Source organism: Sorex araneus, chromosome 2, assembly GCF_027595985.1.
Source record: "Sorex araneus isolate mSorAra2 chromosome 2, mSorAra2.pri, whole genome shotgun sequence".
Classification (NCBI taxonomy): Eukaryota; Metazoa; Chordata; class Mammalia; order Eulipotyphla; family Soricidae; genus Sorex; species Sorex araneus.
In genome coordinates this window covers 139,666,153-139,690,576 of record NC_073303.1, presented here as the reverse complement: position 1 = coordinate 139,690,576, position 24,424 = coordinate 139,666,153, and the positions used below count along the sequence as shown (strand labels likewise).

The window sequence follows — 24,424 nt, the reverse complement described above, 5'->3', positions numbered from 1 at the left end:
GATCCCCTGAGCCATGTGCCTCGCCTCTCTCTCCCTACGATGGCCAGCACCCCTAATGTTGCCTTGGCACAGCATGACCCTAGCAACAACACACCCTTGGGCCCTAGCACAGAACTTCCCGCCTTGTTGCCCAAGTATTGGTGGGGAGGGCTACTAACTCCCCAGGCATTTCTTTGGAAACCCTCACCAAACCAACCAACCAACCAAACAAACCCTCAAATGATAGTAGCTTTACCCTGAGGTAAAGAAAGACTGTCAGTGTGCATCAGCACTATTTGTAGCAATACAGAGAACAATCTGAGCTTATCAAAGTGGGTTACGACTGCTTCTCACTGCCCCTCCCACCCTAAGGATGCTTGGAAATGCAAGCTGCATTTTTATATTAAATAATTATAGTAGCTGTTAGTCGTTCTGATGGGTGAGGGAACCAGGCTGGCACGAATAGTAAGTATCTCCCTATACAGCAGACAGTTACTTACATGGCAGCAGTGACTCCTTGGCTGACATATACCAAGTCAACTCTAAGATAAAAAAAAAAATGGTATATGAAAATTAGAAAGATAAATGTCTCTTTTATTTGCTGACAATGTGCTTATTTAGAAAATTAAATGAAATAGCAGAGCATAAGAACTAAGAAGAGGGGCTGGAGCGATAGTACAGCAGATAGGGCATTTGTCTTGCATGCAGCTGACCCAGGTTTGATTCCCAGCATCCCATATGGTCCCCTGAGCACCGCCAGGAGTAATTACTGAGTGCAGAGCCAGGAGTAACCCCTGTGTATCGCCGAGTGTGACCCAAAAAAGCAAAAACCAAAAAAAAAAATTCTAAGAAGAGTTATTTCAAGATAGATGATGATGAAGTCAGCATATAGAGATCAGCAGCCATATATGAGCATCATCAATTTTAGAACTATCATTGAAAAAATTATTCACAATAGCAGCAATAACAAAGTGCTTAGAAAATCACTTAATAAAACCATGGATAAAGCAGGTATGAAGAAAATTTTAAATTCTTTCATAAGGACAGATTTAATCAAAATAGAAGCACACACCATGATTATAAAAGGGAAAACTCATACGTGAATAGATACTGCTACCTCAAATATTTTATTAATCATTTATATTTAATTCCTATTTTATTTTTTTTTTTTTGCTATATGTCATTTGAAATAGAGCTGAAATATTAGAAAACAGGGTAGGATTATAGCTGACCTCCTAATAGCAACTGAAATCAAAATGGAGAGAATAAGGCCCCAAAGCACTGAAGAATATATTCTGAGAAAAAAAATTAATTGCTAAACTTTTGACGTTATTTTGTTTATGAGCATCATCAATTTTAGAACTATCATTGAAAAAATTATTCACAATAGCAGCAATAACAAAGTGCTTAGAAAATCACTTAATAAAACTTAATAATCACTTAATAAAATATTTTTGTATTCAAGATATTTTATTTTGATTTTTTACATAAAACTAAAATATTTTTGTATTCAAGAGAAATTCTGTTGAAAATCCTGATAATTTTGATTTTTTAAAAATTTTTTATTTAAATTTATTTATTTTTAATTAGTGAATTACCGTGAGGGTACAGTTACAGATGTATACACTTTTGTGCTTATGCTTCCTTCATACAAAGTTCGGGAACCCATCCCTTCACCAGTGCCCATTCTCCACCACCAGTAAACCCAGCATCCCTCCCACCCTCCCCAATCCCATCTCCCCCCGCCCCACCCTGCCATAATTCCTATTTTAGATGTATAATTTTACATGTATGTTCATTCCCTCAAATATTTTATACCTCAAATAATTCTAATCTTAAATTCCTTAAATGTGTAACTATGCATTTGTAAATCATTGTCTCTTCCCAGAAAATTCACTTATGCAACAAGAACACACACACACACACACAAACACACACACAGTCTTTGAACTTCTATATATTATTTGTAAAGACTAAAAGAAGCAGCCTAGATTAGACAGAAGCAATGTGGGAAGAGTGAGGAAGTGTGGCTTGTGGGGGAGGTTTAAGGGAATCTGAGAAGAATAGTAAAAATATACTTCCTGCAGGCAAACTTGGCAGCATCCCTAAGAACCAAAACCATCGTCTCTATGGTCTAACTGCCAGACTAAATGTTGTCATTTCTAGGGATCCTAAAGAAACTCATGGTGAGATTGAGGCAAGGATGTTCATTACAGTATAATTATGTGTAATAAAATCATATTACATTATAGCACATATGTATGAAGATATCTAAATCACACTTTCTTTATCCATTCATTTGTGCATGAATTCAGGTTGCTTCCATGTTTGGGCCATTGCCAGTAATGCTAACAGGCACATGGGGATACACCTGTGTCAAGTATCATTTCATTTCCTTGGGAAATATGCCCTGAAGGACTACTACATCATATAGTAGTTCATCATATAGGAGTTGTATTTTTGACCTTTTGAGGAATCTCCACACTATTTTCTCTATTGGCTGTACCTACTTCCACCACCACCACCTGTTTCTCCCCACCACCCGCCGTCCAGTAGTATGCAAGGAGTCTTTCTCAACATCATTGCTGGTGCATCTCTTTCTGGTTTTGATTTCTTTGATGATTAATGATTCCAACCACTCTTTATTTTCTATAAGATCCTGTGCCCATTTTTAGTTGTTTTACCTGTTTTTGGTTGTTTTCACAGCTGATTTGTATAAATTCTTCATATACTTTGGCTGTTAATCCCTTGAATCCATGTAGTCTCATTTGTAGAGTTTCCTTGTACCTTTGATGACATCTTTATAAAAGGCACTGTGACAAATATTAATAAGCTTTATTCTTATGTAAAATTCTAGAAGTTTAACAGTTTTAGGTCTTATGGCAAGTATTTCTGAGTAATTTTGAACAAATTGCTTTGTTTTATTTTTTGACCATACCTGGTGCTTAGGGGACAAGATGCAGGTGTCGGGGATTGAACCTGGGTAGGCCGTGAGCAATGCAAGGGCCTTAAGCCTTGTGCTGTATCCCCACCCCAGGAATAACTTTTGAGTAATCCCTTTTCTGCTTGTTGTTTGTTTTGGACTACACCTGCCAGTGCTTGGGCTGCTGTCAGCTCAGTGGTCAGGGTTTACACCTAGAAGTGCTTGCGGGAACTTGTGACGTTAGGGGTTGATTTCAGAGCTGCTGCAAGCAAACTATGTGCTTCAGCCTTTTGTTCTTTGAGCTGTCTCCACTGCCAGAGGGAGAGATTTTTGTTTTCTTTTTGGGTCAGACCTGGCAATGCACAGGGGTTACTCCTGGCTTTGTACTCAGGAATTACTCCTGGCGCTGCTCAGTGAACCATATGGGATGCTGGGAACCGAACCCGGGTCAGCTGCATGCAAGGCAAACACCTGCTGTGCTATAGCTCTAGCCCCCAGAGTGAGAGATTTTGAGTACCTCTTGAATAGTGTATGATAGGAGTCCAGATCAATTATTTTGCTATCTAAATGTCAGGGTTTTCTTTGGCACCATTTATTGAAGAGACTGTCTTTTCCCTGTCAAGTATTCTTGGTACTTTTGTCAAATGTTATTTAATTTTTCATGCATGAGTATGCTAATAAATTCATTGTTCTTTTTAATCTATGTCTTTTAATGTTAGTAATATGTTGTTTTTATTACTACAACTTTGTAATGTTGTTTGAAATTGGGAGATGTAATGCTTCTAGTTCTGTTTTTAAGTTTGCTTTGATAATTTGGGGTCATATATGAATTTCAGATGAATTTTATCCTTTTTATATTTTTTGAACTTCATGCCATACCTTGATATGCTCAGGGCTTACTCTTCTGATTTTGCACTCAGCGATCACTCCTGGTGAGCTTGGGGGACCATATGGGGTACTGAGGGTCAAACCCAGGTTAGTCTCATGCAAGGCAGGCATTTGCCCTCTCTCCTATTTCTCTGGTCCCCGCATATGAATTTTAGGATTTTTTTCTATATTTCTGTGAAAAATGCCATTAGACTGTTTTATAAAATTGCTTTGAACTATACGTAGCTAAAACTAATATGAACATTTGAATAATATTAATTCTTCCTATCCATAAAGATGGAATATATTTCCATCTATTTGTCTTCTTCAGTTTCTTTCATTAATATCATATGTATACATACATATATGTATATATATTTTACCACCACCTTAGTTACATTTATTACTAAATCATGTTTTATTGATCTTGATACTAGTGTACTTTAGGTTTGTTTTATTTTTATTTTTTGTTTGCTTTTTGTCATACTCAGAGTTGCTCAGAGCTTACTCCTTGTTCTGTGCTCAGAGATCCCACCTGGCACAGCTTGTGGCTTCAGGAACTATATGTGATGTTGGAGATTGAACATGGATCAGCTGAATGCACCTTACCCACTGAACTATTGCTCTGGTTCTATTTTATAATGTTTTTTAGAATTTGCTGTTAGTGTATAGAAACAGAACTTGTATTTGTTAAGTTTGTATCCTGCAACATTATTGAATTTATATATTAGTTCTAACAGGTTTTTGATAATATTCAGGGTTTTGTCAACTTTTTAGAGTTTCATATATAATATGTGATCTGCAAATAGAGTGTTGTGCTTCTTTTCTGATTCAGAAATCTTTTATTTCTCTTCATTGCCTTACTTCTCTGGCCAGGGATTCTAGTACTGTTGAATAGAAGTGACCAGAGTGGATATTCTTGTGTTGTTCTAGATGGAGTATGATAGAGGAAAGTTTTAAGTCTTTCATTGTTGAATATGATGTTAGCTGAATGTCTTTCTGTATTTTTTGTTTCTTAAGACCTCAAGGACCAGATTGCTATATTCACCTTCTCATCCCCATACTTAAAATCTGTAACCATCTGAATTAATTTATTTATATTTAATTTTTCCCAATACAAGCTCCTTATTATAAGGAGTAATTATTATGTAGTCGCATAATATTCCTCACATGCAGCTAAAATATCTTATTATTACTTATTTAATATCAATAAATAAGTAACCATAGACAACATGGGACACAGATAACAAGTCATGAGCTACATCTGAAAGATGTTTCCTAATAACATTTCCCTGTCATGATCCTTGAATTTAAAGAGGACAGCCATAATTTTTTTTTTGGCTTTTTGGGTCACACCCAGCAATGCTCAAGGGTTACTCCTGGCTCTGCACTCAGGAATTACTCCTTACGGTGCTGGGGGACCATATGGGATCCCAGGGATTGAACCTGGGTCGGCTGAATGCAAGGCAAAAGCCCTACCCACTGTACTATTGCTCTGGTCCCAAGGACAGCCATCATTCTATAGCCAATCCTACGACAACACATTCAAGAAAGCTATGAACCAATATCCTTGATGAATTAGAAAATATTAGTGCATCAAAACAATAATATATCAAAACCAAGTAAGGTTCATTTCAGGATGCAAGGATGGTTAAGCATATGCAAATAAATTGATATAGTATGCCTCATAGTAAAAGGTAAAGATTTTATGAGCATGTAAATTTAGCATCCATTTTAAATAAAAACTCAATGAACTTGGAAGTTTAAGTGACATACCTTGACGCTGGAACAATAGTGTAGAGGTAGGACATTTACCTTTCATGAGGCTGACGTAGGTTCAATACCTGGCACCTCATTTAGTCCCCCAAGCACTGCCAAGAATGATTCCTGAGTACAGAGCCAGGAGTAATGCTTGAGCATACTGGTTTTGGAGCCACTGGTTTTGTGGCTCCAAAACAAAACAAGAGTAAGTTACCTTTTTTTATTTAGAAAATATTTGTTTATTGCATATAATTTTTCTGTTTTTCTAATGATGTCTTTAAGCAGATCAGTTATATAAAATACTAAGACAAAAAACCTAGAAGACTAATATCTAAGGTTATGTTTCAGAAATTCATTGGTAATATTGTTGCTGATTCCCATCACCAGGCAAGCCTACTAATTAGTTTTATTTTGTAGGTACCCTGTAGATGATAACCTTGAAAATCAAATTATCATAATTAAAAATATTTTCCCACCTCCAAACTTAGAATTTCCAATATAATTTCAAATATTTATTACACAATTACTGTTGTCATGCTGGAATGACTTTTTTTTTAAATTGAATCACCTTAAGACACATAGGATACACAGTTACAAAGTTGTTAATGATTGGATTTCACTCATAAAATGTTCCAATACTCATCCCTTCACCAGTGTACGTTTTCCACCACCAGTGTCCTCAGTTTCCCTCCCTCCAAGCCCCCCACCTCCCCTCCCAGTCTGCCCCCCACAGCAGGCACTTTTCTTCTTTCTCTCTCTCACCTAACATTTTTTAAAAAAATTATTTTTAGTGTATCACCATGAAGTACAGTTACAGACTTACAGACTTTCATGCTTGCTTTTTAGTCATACAATGGTCGAGTGCCCATCCCTCTACCAGTGCCCATTTTCCACCACCAATGGTCCCAGCATCCCTCCCACCACCCCATCCCGTCCTCCCTACACCCCACCCTGCCTCTGTGGCAGGGCATTCCCATTTGCTCTCTCTCCTTTTGGGTGTTGTGGTTTGAAGTAGAGGTATTAAGTGGCCATCGTGTTTGGTCTATAGTCTGCTTTCAGCCCCACATCTTCCATCCTGAATGGGCCCTCCTAGCACCCTTTAACTCACCCTTTAACTAACATTTTAAAAAGCTCCATATAACTTCCTTAACATTTTATTTATTTATTTATTTATTTATTTATTTAGTCACATTTGGTGATGCTTCGGATTTGCTCCTGGCTCTGCACTCAGGAATTACTCCTGATGGTCTCAGGGATGCCAAGGATTGAACCCCAGTTGGCCACATGCAAGGCAAATGCCGTACACACTGTCGTATCTCTCCAGGCCCTAAACGACAAGCTCAGAGCTAATATGCACAGTGGAGACAATGCTTTGCCTCTAAGATCTGTAACTACTCAGGGATGTACACTCTTACCATTGCTGCTCAACGTAATTTTGGAAGCCATAGCCAAGTCAACTAGGAAGAAAAAAAATCTATGAAAAGAGCCCTTATTGGAAAAGAAATAAAATGATCATTATTTGCTGATGATATACTATACATAAAAAATTCTAAACTCCACCAAAAACAAATACTAGAAACAATAAATGAGTACAGTAAAGTGGTAGACTACTAAGCTAACATACAAAAAGCTGATACAAAAACTGTTTCTAGAGACAAACAGTGAATTAGGGGGAAGAGAAATTAAGAAAACAGTCTCATTTATAAGTACACCAAAACAAAAGGCCTGAGAGCACACTCAATAAGAAAGCTCAAAACTATACACTGAAAACTGTATACACTATTCAAAGAAGACACAAGAAATGGAAACATATTTCATATTCATGGATTGGAACAATTGATATAGAATGTCCACCTTATGTAAACCAATGTGCAGACATTGCAATCTCTATCAAAATCTCATTGGCAGTCATTTTTATGGTTTGTTTTTGGACACACCTGACTTTGCTCAGGGCTTACTTATGGCTTTGTGTAGGGTTGGGAGACCATATGGGGTGCTGGGAATTGAGTCCAGGTCAGTTGTGCAGGGCAAGCATCCTACCTGCTGTACTATCTCTATGGCCCCAATCAGTGGCTTTTTTCAATGAAATAAAAGAAACAATTATGAAATTTATATGGGGTGAGGATGTAGCTCAGCAACAGAGCACTTGCCTTGCATATATGAGGCCCTGGATTTGCTGCCAATACTACACAAACACAAAAAAGACATTTATATGGGGGCTCAAGGATATGACTTAAGCACTTAGTTTGCTTCACCAGTGTTTGGTCACTGCTTGCATGAATATAACTCCGAGTTTGATCCCCAGCAGCCTCCTGAGAATAGCTGGGAAGAGGCCCAGGGCTCGGGCACCATTTATGTAGCCCCTATAAAAATAAAATAATGATTACATTTATATGGAAACATTAAATATTTAAATAGCTGAAGAAATCCCTAAAAAGGGGCCAGAGCGATAGCACAGCGGGTAGGGCGTTTGCCTTGCATGCGGCCGACCCGGGTTCGATCCCCGGCATCCCATATGGTCCCCCAAGCACTGCCAGGAGTAATTCCTGAGTGCAAAGCCAGGAGTAACCCCTGAGCATTGCTGGGTGTGACCCAAAAAGCAAAAAAAAAAAAAAAAGAAATCCCTAAAGAAAAGAAAAACAGAAGCACTGTGTTCACTGACCTCTGACTATACCATAAGGCAATAGTAATAAAAAAATCTTGATATTTGGAACAAAAACAAACATACAGACCCATGAACCCACACATACATGGACTTGCAATCTATGATAAAGGACGTACCATTCTAGAATGCAGCAAGGAAAATCTTTTTGGGAAATGAATGATACTTAGAAAGATGGAAAAAAGAAGGAAGGAAGAGATGGAGGAACAGAGGAAGGAGGAAAAATGGGGAGAGACAGAGGAAGGAAAGGGAAAGAAGAAAGGAAGGAAGAAAGGAAAGAAGGAAGGAAGGATCATGCACAAAAATGAACACAAAGTGGATTATGTAAACGAGACCTTAAACCATAAAATACATAGAATAAATATATTATATTTGAAACTCTAGCTCCAATGGTAAGAGAAACAAACCTAAACAGTGGGAGAACATCAAGTTTTTAAAAAAATCATGCAACAAAAGAAACTAGCATAAACACAAAAAGTAACTTATCAATTGAAGAAGGTATTTGTTTAAATACATTTGGCAGAGAGTTGATATCCAAAAATATAACTAATGGAAGCAAACTATCAACATAAAAGCAAACAATTTCAACCAAAAGCTGGGTAAAAGATTCAAATATACACTTCTCCAAAGAACACATATAGAAAACCCATGGTCATATGAAAAATGGTCAACTTCACTTATTAGGGAAATGCAAATCCAAACCGCAGTGCTTGCACTCCTGAGAATGATCTATATCAAAATGACTAGAAACAACAAATGTTGGTAAGGGCGTAGAGAAAAAGGATTCTTAACAGCTATGGGTGGGAATGTAAGCTGATGTACTATCTATAGAAGATGGCAAGGAGATGGATTAAATGCTAAATATAGGTCAGGAGTTTGGTCATTCATAGAGCCTCATGCCTTGCATATGTGAGGCCCAGTGTCTCACACACACACACACACACACACACACACACACACACATATCCTCACAGAAAGCTGCAACAACAAAATGACTAAAAATGGAAATACCCTATGATCTAGCATACCACTCTCTTAGGCATTTATTCAAAGAATTATTAAAACACTAACTTGAAAGAATATTTTCACCCACATATTTTTATTTTTTTTTTGCTTTTTGGGTCACACCTGGCAATGCACAGGGGTCACTCCTGGCTCTGCACTCAGGAATCACCCCTGGCGGTGCTCAGGGGACCATATGGGATGCTGGGATTAGAACCCGGGTCAGCCGAGTGCAAGGCAAACGCCCTACCCGCTGTGCTATCGCTCCAGCCCCCACCCACATATTTTTAGCAGCACTATTCATAAATGCCCAAACATGGAGTCAACCTAAATGTCCATCAACAGATGACTGGATAAGTAAGTTATGGCATGTATTCTCAATAGCATACTCCTCAGTTATACTAATAGATGAAATTGTGTCTTTCACAATAATATAGGGGGAACTTAAGGTGGTTATGTGAGGGGGAAATAAGTCAGAAAGTGAAAGATGACTGCTAGATGGTTTCACTCTGCTGTGGAGCACAAATAACCAGGGCAAATAAATTGACAAAAAATAGCACTTAGAATGGAGGGTAACAGTGAGAAAAGGGGGAAGTGTGGGAAGAAAGGCTAGAAAAGGTTGTTTTAATAATGGGGTGACCCTGGAACTTTGACAGTAAATTCAGTGAGATTTATAGAACCATCAAGTTGTGAAGCTGAGCTTTCAGAATTTTAATACAGGGTCCGGGAGATAGTGCAGAGAGTTATGTATTTGCCTTGCACTTGACTGACCCGGGCTAATCCATTATGGCACCACATATGGTCTCCCAACCCCTACCAGGAGTGATGCCTGAGCACAGAGCCAGGTGCAAGCCCTGAACACTGTTGGATGTGGCCCAAAGAGCAACAGAAAAAAAGATAATATAAACCCATGACAAACCAAAACAAATTTGATTCAAAAAGGATAGAAAAGATAGTAACTGAAAGGGAGTGTGTAGACCCCTGAGTTTGTTCTTGTGTTGGTGACTTGTGAGTTCAGTTCACGGTGTGGGTGTGCAACGTGTTCAGAGGCCAAGAGCCCCCTCTCCAGGCCTCCCCAGCAGAGGAACAAAGATACAGAGGACCACAGACTGACGGTCAAAATGGCCTGTTTAATGTGGAGCTGTTAGCATACTTATTATCTGAAGGGGTTCAAGGTATAGGACTTCACGTAGGTGTGATTGACCATTTACAGAGGTAAAGGGTTTTGGCGGAGGAAATTCTCTTAGGGGGGATTAACTCAAGGTGATGCTCTGTCTCCCAGGGACATCTATATTGCTTTTCTCTTTCCCTTTAGTGTGCATATTAAACTATTAAATTTATTTCTTCTTAATACTTGCAGTTAATTTGGATAAACACAGTAAGAGATATAGATTCCAAACTTAGTTCTCTGGACTCTGAGGGCAAGGCTGCTGGCTTCTACAGAAAATCCCAGACTAAGTCCTCAGGCCAGTTTAACTTACCCTTCCTCACGGTGGTTGTGTCTCTTTTTTTTTTTTTTGGTTTTTTTGGTTTTTTTGGTTTTTGGGTCACACCCGGTGATGCACAGGGGTTACTCCTGGCTCTTCACTCAGGAATTACCCCTGGCGGTGCTCAGGGGACCATATGGGATGCTGGGAATCGAACCCGGGTCGGCCGCGTGCAAGGCAAATGCCCTACCCGCTGTGCTATTGCTCCAGCCCCGGTTGTGTCTCTTAAGTCATAGTGGATGGCATCAAGACAGTGCTTTGATGCTTTCTAGACTATCCCATTTTGATGCCAGGGTAGCTTTGCCACTTGTCCTAGGTTCATCCATGTCCCATGGTGGGACCCCCTCTGTGGGGGGTTAGGAACTATGGCAATCAAAGCCTAAGTCAAGAAATTATGACAGATGCCCAGGAGTAGATATATTTCAGAGTCAATCAACAACCAAATATTAGGAGCATAGTATTAATGGTCTTTCTGTGGTTTATGCAAGAATATTGCTGTAAGTAAAACATGAAAAGGCTACAGGGGAAATAGAAAAGCAAGGAATTCACTACAAATACAAAGTCCAGAATCATCAGAAGTTTTGACTTATAAATAACCAAGACTGAGCTGGGGAAGGTAACAATGAAAGTTAAAACACAAAGCAAAGGTTAGAATGAGCTCGGGGAATTAAGGATGCTTGCAAGAGCACTGTAAATTTCTCTGGCTGGAGGGGGATGGAGGAGAAGGGGCAGTTACTTAGGGTTAATATCCAACACTGACTGTGCTTCTTTTCCCAGCTCGAGGTCTCCCCGCAGGACTGGCTGAGGTGGAGATGATAGAGCGTGCCCGGGAGAAGCGTGCCTGGGAGGCCACCTTGCCCTTGCTGAGTGACACTGCCCAGTATGAAAAGAGGAGGAAGATGATGGATGCAATGGAGAGGAAGGAGTGGGCCTTCCGAGAGCAGGAGATTGGAAAGTAGGCTCCAAATCACCCAGATAACTCTTTCTGCACTGATGAAAGACATATTGATCATTCTTAAAAAATATACAGGGGTCTCCCGAGGGTTCAAAAAAGCACAGTAGCAATGACATCTGTTCCTGTATGTTCATTGCAGCACTGTTCACAATAGCTTGGAAACAACTCGAGTGCCCCAAGAACAGATGACTGGTTAAAGAAACTTTGGTATATCTACACAATGGAATACTATGCAGCTGTTAGGAGAGATGAAGTCATAAAATTTGCTTATAAGTAGATGGACATGGAGAGTATCGTGCTAAGTGAAATGAGTCAGAAAGAGAGGGACAGACATAGAAGACTGCACTCATTTGTGGAATATAAAATAACATAATATGAGACTGACACCCAAGGACACTAGACATAAGGGCCAGGAATATTGCCCCACAGTTGGAAGCCTGTCTCATGAGCTGGGGGAGAAGGCAGCTGGAATAGAGATGGGATCATTAAGACAAGGATGGTTGGAGGAATCGTTCAGGATGGCAGATGTGTGCTGAAAGCAGATAAAGGACCAAACATGATAACCTCTCATTATCTGTACTGCAAACCATATGCCCCAAAGTAGAGAGTATGGGGGAAATTGTCTGCCATGGAGGCAGGGGAGGGTTGGAAATGGCAGGTATACTGGAGATTTTGGTGGTGGAGAATGCTCACTGGTGGAGGGAGGGGTGTTTGATCATTGTAAGATTGAAACTCAAACATGAAAGCTTTGTAACTGTATCACGGTGATTCAATAATAAAAAAAATGTATACGGGGATCATAATAAGAACAGTACAGTGGGTAGAGCTTTTACCTTGCACATGGCTGACCCAGGTTCTGTCTTGGCATGCAGCCATACAAAACAAACAAACAAAACCCCTCCCAACTATACAGTATTTTCCCAAGTGCATGGATTCCCCCAATCCTAGGACTAAACAGTGAGCTCAAATTGCTGCAAAATGCTTTTCATGCAGGAGACCTGGGGGTGCCAGGGATCAAGCTGTCACAACTGTGTGCAAGACAATACCCATTGAGGTCCCGAGGCTGAGAACAATTATTTTTATTTATTTATTAAACAAAATTTTTTTATTTAATCACCATGTGGAAAGTTATAGAGCTTTCAGGCTTAAGTCTCAGTTATACAATGCTCAACACCCATCCCTTCACCAGTGCACATATTCCACCACCAGGAGCCCCAGTATACCTCCATCCCTGCCTGTGTAGCTGATAGATTTCACTTTACTTTGACTACATTCAATATTTCAACAAAAAACTCACTATTATTGTTTGGAGTTTCTCGCCCCCCCCCCCAAAGTCAGACCTGTTGAAAAGGAACCATCTGATAATTTGTTTTCCATTGCTGACAATTAAGAGATATGAGGTCACGTGCACGATTTTGGATTTCTGTATTTTAGTAACTAAATCCAGGGAAATTTCTGCCAGAAATTGCATCACTGCAAGCTTGTACCTCCCTTTTGTGGTGCTCATAAAATGGAAAAGCCGAGAGAGAAAAACCTTTCCCTTCCTGGTGCGGCATGGGGCAGTGGCTCAGTTCACAGTCTAGAGACATTTCTGCAAGAAGCTGCTGGTGCTCAAAGTAGTTTAGCTGGCCTCTCGGATCATGCTCTTGCAGCAGTGGAAAGGCCGAGAACAATCATTTGATTTTCTTTTTAAAAACATTTATTCATTTATTTTTAATTTTTTAAACATTTTATAAAGGCGCATATGCTGCCTGAGCCCATGTGCTGCTTGTGCCCACATGACCAAGCACATGTGGTGCCCGAGCACATATGTCGCCCACATCTCCCCCCTTGAGATGTGTACTTTCGTGCTTTTGTGTCCACTTCTAGGATGTGTGTAGAGCTCTTTCCATCCTCGGAGGAGCCCACATTCTTTCTTGAGTGTGTTACTCCTGCTGTTTTTTTCTTTTCCACTTATCCCTTCTTTCTCTAAAACCCTCTAATATAAAACCTGTTACTTAAAAAAAAATTTTATAAAGTAGTTCACAATATTTGATTAAATTTAATAGTCAAACATCAATTTCACCACCATTACATTTTCCCACCACCATATTTTGGGTATTTCTATCCCGAACCCCAATCCCTGCCCCAAAGCAGAACCAAAATAACATATTTTGTATTGTTATGAAAAAACACTGAAAATACTATTAAAAAAGTATCCTTAGAGGAAAGAGTGTGAAGATTGTTGTATTTCATCCAGGGACCATTAAGGCCTTCTCTAAGAGATCACTAACATGTTGTTAAAGGTTGAGCCTTGTGCACTTTTTTATATATGTATCTGTAAAAAAAAATGTATATTTTCCCTCTTAAGATTGGTTGCCTCCTACTTTGAGCCCTATCAAATGTGGTGCAGTAATCTTGGAGTATGGGTAGTGTGTGGTTTGAAGTATTGTGTGGCCCTGAATGCAGCTGTGCGGTCCAGGAATAGATTCACTTGTGGGTGATGCTCTGCCCGAGCGTTTGGAGAGCGGCTGTGAGCTGGCTAAGAGGTGGCAGCTGGGTTCTGGAGGTTTTCGGCTGCCGGGGCGGGTCCCTTGGGGTGGGGGAGGCTCTCACCCACCCCCCTTTAGGGTGCCCAAGTGAAAGAGCCTGGCGCAGGGTCTGGCAGCATGGTTATGGCAAGAGTCATGTTATGCTGCCTTCCGGGAGAGAAGGACATGCCACCTGGATGGTGGCTGATGACAAGAGTATCTGGCGCCAGCCAGAGGTGGCTTATGGGCGTGACTGCTGAGTTGACGGAGATAGCGGGGTATGGGTGGAGGATCTCCGTTCCCTGTCCCATTGAACCCAGAGTGAGAACAATTTTAATGAATGCATTGAGGACCTTCTATGTGCCGGGCTCTGGGCTGTCAGCAGGGGAAGCAGGAATGAGAAAGTTTTTCTGCCTAGACAGAGCTCCTGATGTCCCACTGGGGCAGAGGGGTGAAGGAGAAAGTGGTTGGGCAATGGTGTGACAGACTCAGGCAGACCTAGCCAGTGACTATACTACCTGTATATAGCCTGAAAAGAACTTGGGCAGGAGACTAATTGTTCTGTTTGAGGTGGGTAGAGATTTGGGAAAGCTACAGAGAAGACATACCTCTGATCTGGGCATTGAAGGGTGAGTGGAAACCATGGGGAAGTGTCTGCGCTGCTGATAGATAGGCAGATAGATAAACAGATAGATAGACAGACAGACAGACAGACAGACAGATAGATAGATAGATAGATAGATAGATAGATAGATAGAATCCTTTTTGGGGTTTGGGGCCACTCCTGGGCTCAAGGCTGACTTCTGGCTGTGCGTGGGCGACCTTATATGTGCTAGGATAAAATGGGGTTTGGCTGCATGCCAGATACTCTTTGCCCCTGTATTTTCCCTCTGGCCCCAACGCTGAGATTTATAGGTCATATAACATCTAGGAAGTGCTCACTGTGTTCCAGAGAGTGTTCCAAACTAAGTGCAACACACAAATCAGCAGCTTGGCATCACCTGGGAGCTGGTAGGGAATGTACCCTTTCAGCCCCATCCCAGAATACTCACTTTGGCTGTTCCCACAAGCCCTCCAGATGTCCTGATGCAGTCTCCAGTTTGCACGCCTGAGTATCCAGACACTGCACAGACACTGTTGTTATCACATTCACTGACCAAATAAACTGAGGAAGGGATTTAGTTAAGAACTAGTCTGGATTTCTAACTCTACCAAGGAGTAGAACTGTTGTATATGGCTTTAGTATTGAAAGGTTCATGCTGAAGCTGCAGTTTGTCTTCATTAAACCAGTCAGCCCCTGGTGGTCTTCACTGGTGTCAGTGAAAGAGCCTGCCTCTCTGTACTTCCTCATGTCCCTCTGCCCTGCCCTTTCACATGCAGTCATCCCCTCCTCTGGCTTTCACTGTTATTGTGTTGAGCAAAAGTCACACATATTTGGTTGTGGTGCCTGCCTGGCATTGTGCATTTGCCTGTGATGCTTACACCCTCAGTCACTGTGCTAATCACTGACTTCTTTTTTTGTTTTGTGCCATACCCAGCAGTGCTCAGGGCTTTTTCCTGCTCTGCACTCAGGGATCTCTTCTGGCAGGGCTTCAGGGTTCATGTGGGGTGTTGTGGATTCCATCCAGCTTGGCCACATGCAAGGCAAACGTCCTACCTGCTGTACTATCTCATTGGCCCAGGAGTCAGATTCTCACAGCAGTGAGGCTCAAGCATGTTCTTGATTGAATATTGAATTCTTGGTTGACTTGGTTATGCTCGCAGGGAATTCTGGAGGTCCCGAGCCTGGCTGTGGTGCTTGCACTTCTGCTAAGCATGCTGGGGATCACACAGTTTTAGTTGTACTGTTCACCCACAATTGGCAAGGATGAGAATCACACACTTTGTGGGATCCCAAGCTTCTGAGACCCTGGGTATGCTTGATGCATGTGGGCAACACAGGGATGGAACGCCTGGCCTCACACTTACATGACAGACACTTTTTTTGCCTCTGAGGGCCTTTCTCCCTTTCTTCCCCTACCCCCCACCCTTTGCTGGAAATCACTTTGAGAAACTTCTCCAGTGGCGACACACTCACTTTTGACTCAAACCATCAGCCTGTTCTCCTAGGACACTGCAGCAAATTTCAAGGCTCTTATAACCCTGAGCCTGGCTGCAGTTAAAAACTCCTCTGAGGCAGCCTTTCCTGCCAACCCCCTCTTCCTCCATGCCCCAGGAGTAGCGTTAGCCATAGGGGCCCTGTTGCTTCTTTCCGCAGAGGAAGTCTTTGTTCTCCTGGCCTCCCCTTTACCTCCTGTGCTAGAGCTGTGCTTCTCTCTGCCCACCCCACGGAAACAGTCTTCCAGGGAGAAGGTGCTTTGTGCTTCCTCAGTGTTTGTTCTTAGCCCTGCATATGATGGGCTTGCAACAAATATTTGACAAATGAGTGACTGAATAAATTAATGTATGAATTTTGAAGTAGGAGGAAAATGTTCAGATCTCTATTTTGGGAAAGAATATCTTGACAGCTGTGTGGGACAAAGATTGGAAGGCAGAGAAAAAGGACTAGATTCTAGCAATTCTAGAGTTCAAGTTGGGAGAGAAATGACAAAAACAGGAGCTAGATCACAAGAGTCCCTAAACTTTTTCCACTCAACCAACACCCTTTTGACCAAGAAGTGCATCAAAGACAAGCATTGACAGAAACATACCAGATTCATCTGTTGTAATTTGAACTATTATTATTATTATTATTATTATTTTGGTCTGGGGGCTACATGTACTGGTGCTCAGGGACTATTTGCAGTTCTATACTTGGGGACACTCCTAGAAGTGCTCAGGAGACCACGTGGTACTGAGGATTAAACCTAGGCCTCTTGCATGCAAAGCATGTGTACTGCAGCCCTTTGAGCTATCCCTCTGACCCATTGAGTTGATTTTAGGTTATTGCACATTTAGAAACCTTTCACTGGTGAAATTTCCACAGCCCCTACATTTAGTTACATGACCTCATGTCTGGTCTCAACCCACAGGTTAAGAGCTTGGAGCTGGGGGGATGAATACAGCAAAGTGTTTTACAGGAAGAATCACTAGTAGAGGAAAGAAGACAAGAGAAAGAGTAGTTTGTTTTTTTTTTCCAGAACAAATGAGTATTTGTTTTAAAGTTGTCAGGAGATAGCTGGAGATTTAAATAGAAATTTTGGTTCAGAAGTGTCTGTGTTGGAGATACAGATTCTAAAATCTTCTCTATGTGGTTGTGTATGTACAGGCGTACTAGCCTTGGGAAGACACGATAAAGGTGAAGCAAAGGAAACAGATGGCTGCTTGCCTATTGGTACCACGCTGGCAGTTACATTTCCTCCTTAGCCTAACATGCCACACCTCATTTTCTCTTTGCTCCTCTTGTTACTTCTCTAGCAGCATCAGCAAACCTGGAACCAGGCGTCAGCATCTGTGATTCACTTAGGCACATCCACTGAAACAGCCTATTTATTTATTTATTTATTTATTTTTAATTTATTTTTATTTTTTTAATTAGTTCATTTTTAATTAGAGAGTCAACGTGAGGGTACAGTTACAGATTTATACATTTTTGTGCTCATGTTTCCCCCATACAAAGTTTGATAACCCATCCCTTCACCAGTGCCCATTCTCCACCACCAGTAAACCCAACATCCCTCCCACCTCCCCAGTCCTGTCTCCCCCCACCCCACACTGCCACTATGGCAGGGTATTCCCTTTTGTTCTCTCTCTGATTAGGTGTTGTGGTTTGCAATAAAGGTGTTGAGTGGCCATTGTGTTCAGTCTCTAGTCTATATTCGGCCCGCATCACCCTTCCCCCACATGACCTCCAACCACATTTTACTTGGTGGTCCCTTCCATGAGTTACCCAGAATGAGAGACCAGCCTCCAAGCCATGGAGACAACCTCCTGGTACTTATTTCTACTGTTCTTGGGCTTTAGTCTTATAGTCTATTATTCTATATTCCACAGATGAGTGCAATGTTTCTATGTCTGTCTCTCTCTTTCTGACTCATTTCACTTAGCATGATACTTTCCATGCTGATCCACTTATATGCAAACGTCATGACCTCATTTTTTCTAACAGCTGCATAGTATTCCATTGTATAGATGTACCAGCGTTTCTTCAATCATCTGTTCTAGGGCACTCGGGTTTTTTCCAGATTCTGGCTATTGTAAACAGTGCTGCGATGAACATATAAGTGCAGATGTCATTTCGACTATATTTTTTGGCTTTTCTGGGATATATTCCCAGCAGTGGTATTGCTGGGTCAAATGGGAGCTCAACCTCCAGTTTTTTGAGAATCGTCCATATTGTTTTCCAAAAGGGCTGAACTAGCCGGCATTCCCACCAGCAGTGTAGAAGGGTCCCTTTCTCCCCACATCCTCTCCAACAGCGGTTGCTTTTGTTCTTTTGGATGTGTGCTAGTCTCTGTGGTGTGAGGTGGTATCTCGTGGTTGTTTTGATCTGCATCTCTCTGACGATTAGTGATGTAAAGCACTTTTTCATGTGCCTTTTGGTCATTCGTATCTCTTCCTTGGTAAAGTTTCTGTTCATTTCTTCGCCCCATTTTTTGATGGGGTTGGAGAAACAGCCTATTTAGACCCATCTACCTGGCGCATCTTCCTTCTTCCTCCTGAAGCACATCTACACATACACCTGTTGTCTAAATACTCATTATTTCCCCATAACCCCAACTCATTTATCACAATTTTACTAGAGTGGCATTTTCTTTTTTAATGTGTAATTGTTCTATAAACTTATTTTCAGGTGTAAAACAATGATTTGACATTTGTGCACAGTGTGGAATGATTCCCACCATAGCTCTAGATAACATAAGTCTCAGCTTCTAATAGGGACAGTGGCATTTTAGCGCTGGTTGCTGGGTGAGGCATGCCGTAACTTTGTACATCAATACCATAACCTTTAAGAGTAATTTATATATATGATCTAAACTGTAATAAAAAAATAGTGTCACTGTATGTAGAATTGTGAGTGTTACTCTCAGCAACTTTCAAATGTGTACTGAAGTATTTATTATTATTATTATTATTATTATTTTGCTTTTTGGGTCACACCCGGCCATGCACAGGGGTTACTCCTGGCTCTGCACTCAGGAATTACTCCTGATGGTGCTCAGGGGACCATATGGGATGCTGGGACTTGAACCTGGGTCGGCCGCGTGCAAGGCAAATGCCCTACCCACTGTGCTATCACTCCAGCCCCAGAAGTATTTATTATTAACTATTGTCCACATGTCTCATTTATTTTATAGCTGAACCCTGATTCCATTTTCTCAGGCTTATCTCCCACCACCACCTCTGGCAACCAATCTATTTTATGTACCTGTGTTTTTGATGTATTTCTTTTGCCCATCTTGATAGTTTTCAGGATGTACTCCTTGCTCTGTTTTAGGGGATCACTCCTGGCAGAACTCGGGGTTCCATGTGTGGTGCCAGAGATTGAACCCAGGTCAGCCACATGCAAGGCAAATGTCCTACCTTGTGTACTATCTGTACATTCTGGCCCTAATTGTATTTGTTATAATCCTCCCCTTTAAAGATTCCAATAGAAATGAATTTTTATGGAATTAATTTTTCTCTGAGTTTTTTCATTTACCCATGTTGAGATCCATCTGTGTCATTGCAAAATTTCATTTTTTTGGGTCAGTGGATAGTATTTCACTGTATGTGTATAGACATACATACATGGGGATATACACAGATCAGACACATATACCCTCACTGCACTGATGGATGTATCCACTGGTCAAGTGGACCTCAGGCTGCTAACATACCTTAACTATTGTAAATTATGTTGCTATGAACTAGAAAAGACTAGCTTTCCTAGTAAGTCTTTTTATTTCCTTTAGGCAAGTACTCAGATTTGGAATTACTAGGTTATATGGTAGTTCCATTTTTAATTTTTTGAGGAACTTTCATATTGATTTCCAGAATGGTAGTACAAATCAATTTCCCCACCAGCAGTGCACAAAGGTCTCCTCATCCTTGCCAACATGTTCTCCCATTTTAGCCAACACTTGTTATTTTTTATCTTTTAGATCAGCATTGGACTGGAGTCATAGCATAGCGGGTAGGGTGTTTGTCTTGCACGTGGCCGACCCAAGTTCGATTCCTCTGTCCCTCTCAGACAGCCTGTCAAGCTACCGAGAGTATCCCACCCACACGGCAGAGCCTGGCAAGTGACCCTTGTTGTATTCGATGTGCCAAAAACAGTAACAACAAGTCTCACATGGGAGATGTTACTGGTGCCCACTTGAGCAAATCCATGAACAATGGGATTACAGTGCTTACAGTGCAGATCAGCATTCTTCAACCTTTTTACACCTGCAGACTGGTATCTGTCTTGAGTACTGGTCCATGGACTAGCAGTTACAGCTAAGGTGGTAGGCCAGTGATTTCAAGCCTTTCTACATTTGTAAATTGGCAGAAGTCCATGGGCCGGTGTTTGAAGAATGCTGTTTTAGATAACACCATTCTAACAGGTGTGAGATGACAGTTCACGATGCTTTTTGTTTTAATTTTCCTTATGATTAGTGATTTTGAACATCTTTTTATACACACTTAGAGCATCTATAAATTTTCTTTGTAAAAGTATTAGGGCTCTCTGTGAATTTATTTTTAGGCTTTGGGGTCATACCTAGAGATGCTTAGGACTTAGTCCCAGCTCTGTGCCCAGGGGTCACTTCTGATGGTGCTTGGGGAAGCATCTATGGTCCTGGGGATCGAACCAGGCTTGGCTTCAAGACAAGTGCCTTAAACCTTGTACTCTCTCTCTAGCCCTATGTCCATTTAAAATGGGATATTTTTTAGGTATACATATTATATATTGGACTGGAATGATAGCACAATGGGTAGAACGTTTACCTTACATGCAGTCGACCTGAGTTCGATTCCTCCGTCCCTCTCAGAGAGCCTGGCAAGCTACGAAGAGTATTCCACCTGCACGGCAGAGCCTGGCAAGCTCCCCGTGGCATATTACATATGCCAAAAACAGTAACGACAAGTCTTACAGTGGAGATGTTACTGGTGCCTGCTAGAGCAAATCGATGAACAACAGGATGACAGTGCTACAGTGCTATTATATATTGGATATTAATCCTTTGTTGGTATATGATTTTCAAGTATCTTCTCCCATTCAGTGGGTTGTCTTTCACTTTGTTTGATGACTTCCTTTATTGTACAGAATCTTCTTAGTTTAATATAATCCTACTAATTTTCATTTTGTTTCTCAAAGTTGTTTTTTAAAAAACACATAACCATGATATCAACTCAAAGAATATATTCAGATTTTGATGTATTTCTTTCTCTTTAGTGTTAGAGACTGTGTACTTCTTTATGTTTTGTTATTTGTTTGAAGAATACAGGAGATTCGCCTGGAAATTTTAAAAGAGCTACTGAAGAAGCGTGATGAGAATCAAAACAAAGTGAATACGAAGCTCTTGAATGCTCGTTGGGCTAAACTGCAGGAGGCAAAGGAGGCAAAAATAGCAAAGATTCAACAGAGACACATAACAGGTAACGTGGTATCATGAGCACAGTGAAGGGAAAGGAATGTTGATTTTGCTTTGAAGCTTTGATCAAGCCTCATTGAGTTATGAAATAATTCTTCTTTTGGTTGTAATGTTATCAGATAGGTCAGGGATAGGAGATGAGTCCCTTTTCAGTGATAGAAAGGTGGAGGGAAGTTCCTTCTAGATAAAATCAAGTTATATTCTAAGAGCCAACCTATGACATTATAGAGGGAGAGGAGAGAGTACCTACCCATAACTGGTCTCTATTCATACGTATTTCTCTCTCCCCCTTACTCTCTCTCTCTCTCTCTCTCTCTCGGTTCTGGTTTACCTACATGTCTTTTTCAGCATTGTTTTCATAAATGCTTCTTAAAAGAGACATTTAGACATCTGTATTCTATAGACTCCCTTCCATGAAATTTTAATATTACAAATATACTGTGTATCTCATTTATTTTCTGGGCTTTTGAGCACTGATGGTTATAATCCCTATAAAACAATTATTTTTAGTGAACTTAACTTTTTCTTTTGGTGGTGATGGGGCAGGAGGTGTAAGATTTGGTTATACCTAGTGGTGTGCAAGGCTTACTCCTGGCTCTGTGATCAGGGATCATTCCTGGAGGTGCTTAGGGTACCATCTATAGTGCCAGAGATCAAACCTGGGTCAGTTATGCTTAAGACAAGTTCCTTATTCCCTGTTCTATCTCTCTAGCCCTTTATTTTCTCCTGATGTAGGAAAATAACTTTTAATGAGGTGTACATTTACATACTGTCAAGTTTGTTGTTGTTGTTGATTTTTAGCCAGTGCTACTGGTTATGGACTTACTAGCTTTTGTAGATAAAGGATAAATTTTAGATTTTCTATGTACTCAGGATCAAACAGAAATAATATCCACAAGGTACCTCATGCAATCTGACTTCAAAACCTTGCAATATGGTTTTATTCCCACCAAAAGTGCATGAACTGACTCATGATAAGATTAAAGGAGGAGAAGATAGAGGAATAAGTAAACCTCTATCCTTAGAAGTATACTTATTCTTCTATTCACTTCTATTCACAGCTGATCCTTTTCCTATGCTTAAAAAACAATTTTGAGGGGCTGGAGAGATATTACAGAGGTTAAGGTTGCCTCCATGCGATCAACCATAATTCCATCCCCAGTACCACAGAGTCACTCAAGCACTGCCAGCTACAGCCACGGACGCCCCTCGAACACCACCAGTGATTCCTGGCCCCATGGGACTGAGTGGCATTACACCTGTGCATAAAACCCCACCCCATTGGCCAGGAATTATTGGGCGGGTGGGGGGGGAGGGATCCTGGGCCTCCTGAATACCTCCTGGAAGACTCCTTCTGAGACTCCCCTGCAAACGGCAAGTCTGAATGCTATAAATATAGCACTGTAGCACTGTCGTCCTGTTGTTCATCGATTTGCTCAAGCAGGCATCAGTAATGTCTCCATTGTGAGACTTGTTACTGTTTTTGGCATATCGAATATGCCACAGGGAGCTTGCCAGGCACTGCTGTGTGGGCGGGATACTCTCAGTAGCTTGCCGGGCTCTCTGAGAGGGATGGAAGAATCGAACCCGGTCTCTCGAGTGCAAGGCAAATGCCTACCTGCTGTGCTATTGCTCCAGTCTGATATATAAGACAGACTTAATTTTTTCTGGATAAAGTTAAAATGGAAAGACGTTATTGAAGACATGCAGTTCTCTCTCCTTTTAAATTATTTCCCTAGGAGAGAATCATTCTCCTAATTTCAATGGGACATGTATTTTTCTGTCATTTTGAGTTTTATTTACTTAGGAATCTTTGATCAAATATCATCTCTTGGCCCAGAGCTTCGAATGTAATGACAGAGAATTTTGATGAATGCCAGTGAGGGACAGCTGCTGATTCCTATTCTGTCACTCCCACCTGCCTGGTTCCTGACAGTCTCAGCCACACACATGAACAGACTTGGGTTTTAGTGCCAGAGCTGCTGGGGATGGACATCATGAAACAACACTGTCAGTCGCTTCCCTTTGAAGAAAATGGAAACTGGTTTACTTTACTTTTCTTTCTTTCTTTTTTTTTTTCTAACCATTTTTGTGTCACACCTGGCAATGCTCAAGGTTTACTCCTGGCTCTGCACTCAGGAATTACTCCTGGAGTTGCTTTGGGGACCAATGGGATGCCAGATGCCAGCGATCAAACATGGATCACCCGTGTGCAAGGCAAATGCCCTACCCTCTGTACTATTGCTCTGCCCCTGAAACTGGTTTACTATTCTGTCTTTGGTTCAGTCAAAACAGTGTACTTGGGAGATAATCATGGAGATATGTTTTATTTTAGCAATGAGAAAACTTGCAACAAAAAGAAAGGATATAGAAGGGACATTTCATAGAAGAAACATCATCCAGGAGTATTCTGATTATGCGTCACAGGTCTATGGACCTTTGTCTCGGCTTGGTCGTTTTCCAGACAACAACTCAGAGAACTTTGTAGTAAAAAACCATTTTCTCGACTCTTATGAAGGTAAGCAATTGATGTAATTACAAGTAAAATATAAGAAGGTTATCTTAGAAATGCAGAGAGTCTCTTGCCCGCGCACCTGGTTGTCTTCCCCGGGGCCCCTCTGAGGGAATGGGATCCAACTTCCCTTCCCGCCCCAAGCAGAGCTCCTGGTGGCCGAAGACCTCCGGAACCTAGCTACAGCCATGCTCAAGGCTCCTCTCCACACGTTCGGATGAACCTGATGCA

General features: G+C 41.1%; 1 protein-coding gene across 1 annotated transcript in view; it reads left to right on the top strand.

The window, feature by feature from the left end:
• CFAP91 (cilia and flagella associated protein 91) overlaps nucleotides 1–24,424 on the top strand; it is a 110,525-nt gene that overhangs the window by 37,073 nt on the left and 49,028 nt on the right. The window contains exons 7-9 of the mRNA XM_055127747.1: nucleotides 11,459–11,636; nucleotides 21,528–21,685; nucleotides 24,017–24,199. Of these exons, the coding sequence (XP_054983722.1) occupies nucleotides 11,459–11,636; nucleotides 21,528–21,685; nucleotides 24,017–24,199 (519 nt within the window). The remainder of the gene's footprint in view (nucleotides 1–11,458; nucleotides 11,637–21,527; nucleotides 21,686–24,016; nucleotides 24,200–24,424) is intronic.